This window comes from Coffea eugenioides, chromosome 2, assembly GCF_003713205.1.
Source record: "Coffea eugenioides isolate CCC68of chromosome 2, Ceug_1.0, whole genome shotgun sequence".
NCBI lineage: Eukaryota > Viridiplantae > Streptophyta > Magnoliopsida > Gentianales > Rubiaceae > Coffea > Coffea eugenioides.
The window spans coordinates 13,434,718-13,441,872 of record NC_040036.1 but is presented as its reverse complement, the minus strand read 5'-3'; the positions used below and the strand labels follow the sequence as shown (position 1 = coordinate 13,441,872).

The following is a 7,155-nucleotide window of genomic DNA, read 5'->3' as shown; positions in this document are numbered from 1 at the left end:
TATTACTAGGTTATTGAATGGTTTGATTCATATTGAAAATTAGGTTCAGGGATATAATAGTTTTAATTTTTAAATATCAGGGACGAATATGCTTCATTTTAAAAATGAGGGACGAAAAGAATATTTTTACGAAATGTGAAGGATGAAACAGGTCATTTTCCCTTTTTTGTAAACAACGAATCCCACTTGAGATCTCAACCGGAATCTTTCAAGTCCATCGTATCCAAAGTCTCTTGGAAGTAGGAGCATCTTGCTGGACAAAGACTTTATATAGGCTACCATCACGAGGGCAGCTCATCAAAAGATTTGCCTTCCTTGACATAATTCGAAAACTCATCAAAAGATTTGCCGTCATCTGTGCTGGCGACCACACGATTTCCATATAATTTTGCTGCCAAAAAACTGAGTCCTCCTTGTCCTTGGCAGTTGGCACAACCATCAACTTCTATCCACGAATTTGAAAAGCAAAAGCAAAATGACAGTCTGAAGGAGGTTAATATTAATGCAGGAACTCATATTTTATTCTCACAAGGACTGCATGGGATCCTTGTTTAGCATTTAAACTGACAAACTCAGAGTTGCGTGCAAGAAACTTAAGATGTATTATTAACCTGTATTACTAACAACCTAATCTTATGGATACGATATGCTCACTAAAAACAGCTAAGATAACCACAACATCAAACACCAAAACACCCTTATAACATACGCTTAGGGATAACAATTCAATATACGGCAGCAGCCAGTTCAGTTAAAAATGATCAGCAAACCTTCACAAATCGCGAAGCTGCAGAATAAAGTCGCCATTGTAACCGGCGGCGCAAGCGGCCTAGGGGAGGAAACTGCCCGTCGTTTCGCCGAGCACGGTGCAAGAGCAGTGGTGATTGCGGACATTCAAGAGGAAAAAGGCCAGCAAGTAGCCGAGTCACTCGGCCTGCATTGCTGCACGTTCATCAAGTGCGACGTGTCGGACGAGGAGCAAGTCAAGTCCCTCGTGGATTCAACCGTCGAGAGGCACGGACAACTGGATATCATGTTCAGCAATGCTGGGATCGTCAGCAAATGCATGCAGGACATCTTGACTTTCGATCTGAGTGCTTATGAAAAGCTCTTCTCCGTCAACGTCCGCGGCATGGCGGCGTGCGTGAAGCACGCGGGCCGTGTCATGGTGGAGGGCGGCGTTAAGGGAAGCATAATTTGCACGGCTAGTGTTATGGCAAATTATGGCACCGGGGCGGCTATAGATTACGTGATGTCCAAGCATGCCGTTCAGGGGTTGATTAGGTGTGCTAGTAAAGGGTTAGGTGAGCATGGGATACGGGTGAACTGTGTGGCGCCGGGGCCGGTGGCTACTCCGATGATTTGCGGCCGGCTTCAGATGAGTGCGGAGGACACGGAGAGGTGTTTTGAGGCTGAGTTCGCTATCAAGAAATCAGGATTTCTGAAGGCCAAACATGTAGCAGATGCGGTGTTGTTTTTGGCAAGTGATGACTCTGTCTTTGTTACGGGGCATAGTTTGGCGGTGGATGCTGGCTATATACCTACCAATTGATCGACCGGACACAAAAAGTCTTCAATTCTCACGAGAGTAGTGCACGATCGAATGATATTATTGATAGGCCATCTCAATGGAAATGGATGTGATGTGCTGCTTTCACTCTTTTTTTTTTCGTTCCGAAGCTCTTTTGCAATAGTTTGTACACGTCCATCCCCCGGGCACATGCTACCAATTAAATCTACTTTCCCATTTTCAAACGCTCTTGTTATGGTGTGTATTAGGGGGTTAATGTTACACCTGCTTGCTTTTGTAATTCTAATTCATTTGGATCGAGGGATTTGGTTGAATTTGGATTTCGAAAAATAAACATTCACTCAAGATCATTAGATAGAAGTTCCTTCCTTCTTTCACACCCTTCATAGCATTTCCTCCGGCACACCTCCTGGCCTTGCGGCCTTCCACTGCAACCTTGACTTGACGTGGGGGGGGAATGGGCATCTTGCACCTCTTCACAAAGATCTCAAGCAATCAGCAGGTTTAGCAGATTTCTTTCCTTGAGTCCCGCCTGCAAAGCTCGTACTGGGATCATTTTGTTATTATGATATTATTATTAGTAGTAAATCCATGGTTCAGACTTCAAAGTTGATTAACGTTGGAATCCTAGGCTTGAATAGTCTGCTTTGCTTTAATTTGAAGATTTTCCCAACGTTACTTGAGGAGTCCGAAGCAAATCACCATCAACTCATAAATTTGAGACGCAATTGGAAATAATCAAATTTTGTAAACCAGCCTGCTGTGCGTTTTTTTTTTTAATATATAGAAAAGATCATTTCATTCAAACAAATCTGCACTAATGGCAAAAATTATATCAAACAAATATGACACAGATACATATAGATCTGAAATCAATAGATATAACAGATCTAAGAAAATAATACAAATAAAGATAACATTTATGCTCCTATATATCTTCCATCCGGATGAATCATGTAACCCAATATATCAGTGCATGTCTGTCGACAACCAAATCTGATTAAAACTTGTTCAAATGCAAAGAAAAATTTAGATCTGATAATAATGGAGAAATTGCAGATCTAACAAACTATATTATAAATCTACAAAATCTCAAATTTCGTAAAGATAAAAAACCTAAAAAACTCTTACAAGGAAAAATCTAAAAGAGAATAAAATTTCCAATGGAAGAATCTAGAAGAAAGAAACTCTAATTAGGAGATCTTAGAAGAGAAGAATCTCTCATTAGAAAATCTTAGAAGAGAAATTATTCAAATAACAAAAACTAAATACTATAAAGAATACTTTCTCCTGTGGAAAAAAACCAGATTTGATCTCTCTCCCATTAAAAAAATGAAGAAGATCTTGATTGGAAGAGTTTTAGAGAGAAGGGAGAGAAAAGACAATCAATCGCCTTTTTGCATATTAGTGCCAAGATTACTACTTTCCAACCCCTACCTTTTATCCAAAACTATATGCAGGGTCAATTTGCATCATCACCATGAGCTGTTGATATAAGTGTAGCCAACCTGTTTTACAAGTCAAATGTCAGCAAATTCTGTATTAACAGGGGAAAGGAAAAACGGAAAACAACTCATTTTAGACACTGCATCTATAGTAGCGCAACGCTGAGCAAGAATCAATGCTACAAAAAACTGAATAAATAAACATGTACCACCAACTCATTGAGAAATTAATGAAAAAAGATTGATCTGGGAAAACATTTTTCAGAACTGTTTTCCATGAAATTAGGCTTGGATTAAAGGCAAAAAAAGGGGAGAAAAAAAAAACCTTTCATGCATTGACTTCCATTTCATTAAAGAGTGATGGATGCTTGAATCTTGATTGGTCGGAGAGCCATTAGTTGATGGAATCGAGTTGAGCAATTTTTCCTTGGAGGCATTTGAATTCGAGAGATCAACTCAAATTTGTTTGGACAGTGAACTTATCCCAAATAATATTTCGCTTGCATCATAAACACATTTTTTATTCCACCTTTTTATATTCTCAACCACCTTTTTATCTCACATACATCACATCACAAAAAAATACTACAATAATTATTCAAAATAATATTTCAAATAATACCCTATCCAAACAAAAGCTTTTTCTCTCAAGAAACCAACAAATTAGGATTTAGTTGTCCAAAGGCCAAGGCAAATGAAGCAATATTAAGTAAAGTAATCCGATATCCGACCAGATGGAACATGAGTTCCATGACCAAGATTTGGCGCCAAAGTTCCCTGCTAAAGTTACTTCACCAACGGCTTTACCCACCTCTTGAATTCCTCAAGCCGATCCCAGAATATATTTTCACCTACAAATTTCACTCAGCTAGCCAAGCAGAGAATGTCTCACTTTCAGACTTCGACGAGAGCACCATCTTTGATCCCGCCTCTGTTTCCTATTCAAAGCTATTGTCAGAACTCTGCAAATCCAAGTCTCTTGAGCCTGGTCTCCGAATCCAGGCTTACTTACACAAAATTGGTTTAAACGAAGACCGAGCAAATAGGAACCATTTGATAAATTTGTACTCCAAGTGTGGCCGTTTTGCGTATGCCCGGAAACTAATTGACGAAAGTCCTGAACCGGACTCGGTTTCCTGGTCTTCTTTGATATCAGGTTATGCCCAAAATGGCCTTGGTAAAGAAGCCCTTTTGGCTTTTCGCTGGATGTATCATTTGGGTATTAAGAGCAATGAATTTGCTTTGCCTAGCGTACTTAAAGCATGTTCAATAAGTAAGGATTTTGTGCTAGGGAAACAGGTTCATGGCATTGTGGTGGTTTCGGGGTTTGAGTCTCACGTTTATGTTGCAAATACTCTGGCTGTTATGTATTCAAAATGTGGTGAATTCGTGGATTCTAGGAGGTTATTTGATGAAATTCCGGAAAGGAACGTCGTGTCTTGGAATGCATTGTTTTCGTCCTACACGCAAATCAATCGGTTTGGAGAAGCAGTGGGTTTGTTTCGAGAAATGATTGCGAGTGGCACTATGCCTGATGAGTTCAGTTTGTCAACTATACTAAATGCTTGCACTGGATTAGGAGATATTGGTCAAGGGGAAAAAATTCATGGGTTCTTGATTAAACTAAATTTTGATTATGATCCATTCTCTTTGAATGCACTTGTTGACATGTATGCAAAGCTGGGAAGTCTAGAAGATGCAAGTGCCGTTTTCCAGGAAATCAACCACCCAGATATAGTTACCTGGAATTCCATCATTGCTGGGTATGCTCTTCATGAATATCATGACCAGGCCTTGCAGCTTTTTGAGCAGATGACGAGCTCAGGAATAAGGCCAAATGTATTCACCTTGTCAAGTGCTCTCAAAGCTTGTACTGGACTCAGGCTCCAAGAATTTGGCAGACAATTGCATTCTCTGCTGTTAAAAATGAATTCAATGGATTCATTTGTGAGTGTTGGACTTATTGATATGTACTCAAAGTGTGGTTTAGCTGAGCATGCAAGGATAGTTTATGACTCGATGCCAGAGAAGGATTTGATTGCAGTGAATGCCATGATCTCTGGGTATACACAGTATGGGTCACACATTGAGGGCCTAATCCTCTTTGTTGAGACATCTAGGAAAGGAATGGGATTTAACCAGTCAACTTTAGTAGCGATCTTGAGCTGTACTGCCAGCATGCAAGCAATCAGTGCCTGTAAGCAATTCCATGCTCTTTCTGTGAAGTCAGGGCTTCAATCAGATGCATTTGTCACAAATAGTTTGATTGATTCCTATGGGAAATGTAGCCGGACAGATGATGCCGCTAGAGTTTTTGAAGAATACTCTACCATAGACTTACCCTCATTTACATCTATCATAACAGCTTATGCTCAGTGTGGACAAGGCGAAGAAGCCCTGAAGCTCTACCAGAAGTTGCAAGGTGCAAATGCCAAGCCAGATTCATTTGTCTGCGCTTCTCTCCTGAATGCCTGTGCAAATCTATCAGCATATGAGCAGGGAAAACAAATCCATGTTCATGTCTTGAAATATGGATTTGTGTCAGATATATTTGCAGGGAATTCTCTTGTTAACATGTATGCCAAATGTGGGAGTTTAAAGGATGCTGATCGTGCATTCTCTGAAGTTTCTCAGAGAGGTATAGTATCATGGTCTGCCATGATTGGAGGACTTGCTCAACATGGGCATGGCAAGAAAGCTCTGTTATTATTTCATGAGATGCTTAGAGATGGTGTACCTCCTAATAATGTGACGCTAGTTAGTGTCCTTTGTGCATGTAATCACGCCGGTCTAGTAACAGAAGCTAAAAGGTACTTTGCAATGATGGAAGAGTCATTTGGGATTCAGCCAACACAAGAGCATTATGCCTGCATGATTGATATCCATGGAAGAGCAGGAAAATTGAAGGACGCAATGGATCTTGTAAATAAGATGCCTTTTGCAGCTAATGCCAGGATCTGGGGAGCACTTCTTAGTGCTGCAAGAATCCATAAGAATGTAGAGGTGGGCCAAAATGCTGCTGAGATGCTTTTGAGTCTTGAACCAGAAAAATCCGGTACACACGTTCTTCTTGCAAACCTTTATGCATCAGTGGGATCATGGGAAAATGTAGCAAAAGTGAGAAGAATAATGAAAGAAAACAATGTGAAAAAAGAGCCAGGGATAAGTTGGATAGAAGTGAAAGACAAGATTTACACTTTTATTGTTGGAGATCAAAGCCACTCAAGAAGTAAAGAAATATATGCTAAACTTCAGGAGCTGGGTGACCTTATGGCTAGAGCTGGGTATGTTCCCATGATAGAGACTGACCTCCATGACGTTGAACAGGAAGTAAAGGAGCTTCTTCTTTCCCACCACAGTGAGAAGCTTGCAGTAGCTTTTGCACTGATTGCAACTCCACCAGGAGCTCCCATTAGAGTGAAAAAGAATATTAGGATTTGTTTAGACTGTCATACAGCATTCAAGTTCATTTGTAAAATAGTTTCACGGGAGATTATAGTTAGAGATAACAATCGGTTCCACCATTTCAGTGATGGATCTTGTTCTTGCGGGGATTACTGGTAGTATAGATTAAGGAGCAGCATCGGTGATTGATTTCTTTTTTGTCCCAGAAAAATAAGTCAACTCCAAAAAGACAATTCTTTTTTGAGATATATTCAGAGGGAAGGTGAAAGCCTTTTCAATTTTTGCATCCATTTAACTATTTTCTTGTAGAAGGTCAGAGCACTCGCTAGAAAAGAAAATTTTGTTAGGCGATGTAGTTGCACACGAAGACATTTAGGGGCAAGAGAAGCCCCCTACCTACTGTTCTCTTTGTCCACTTAATTTGTGTTGTGGCTGGGGTCTGGATTTATTATTATTTTCAGTGCAGCTGAAGATCACATTCTCTTTTCCTGCTGTCAATTATGTGAAGTGCTACTTCCCATCTGCATTAGATGCTTTCAAGTTTCTCCTATCATTTCGTAGTGACCTCGATTAAGCAACGGTTGATGCAGTTCTTCCGAACCAGGTTGATCATTGCCGTATTTCACTTTGAGGTTTTCAAGCTTAGACTGATTAATGAAAACGCATGACCTCATAGAAATTTCTGATGAAAGAAGGATAAATGAGACTTGGCATTATTGACAGGTTAATAGCATTGTGATATCCAGGCACTTCTTCTATGTCATCTCCATAATA

General features: G+C 40.0%; 2 protein-coding genes across 2 annotated transcripts; both read left to right on the top strand.

Annotated features, from left to right (window-relative positions):
* The first annotated feature begins 757 nt into the window (after positions 1-757).
* Positions 758-1,552, top strand: LOC113756906 ((-)-isopiperitenol/(-)-carveol dehydrogenase, mitochondrial-like). Its single transcript, XM_027300379.1, has one exon. It carries the CDS (start codon positions 758-760, stop codon positions 1,550-1,552), a length of 795 nt encoding a protein of 264 aa, XP_027156180.1.
* A 2,165-nt stretch (positions 1,553-3,717) lies between these two features.
* On the top strand, positions 3,718-6,575 carry LOC113756898 (pentatricopeptide repeat-containing protein At5g04780, mitochondrial-like). The gene has a single exon (XM_027300372.1). The coding sequence runs from the start codon at positions 3,718-3,720 to the stop codon at positions 6,538-6,540; it is 2,823 nt and encodes a 940-aa protein (XP_027156173.1). The 3' UTR covers positions 6,541-6,575.
* Positions 6,576-7,155: the final 580 nt, after the last annotated feature.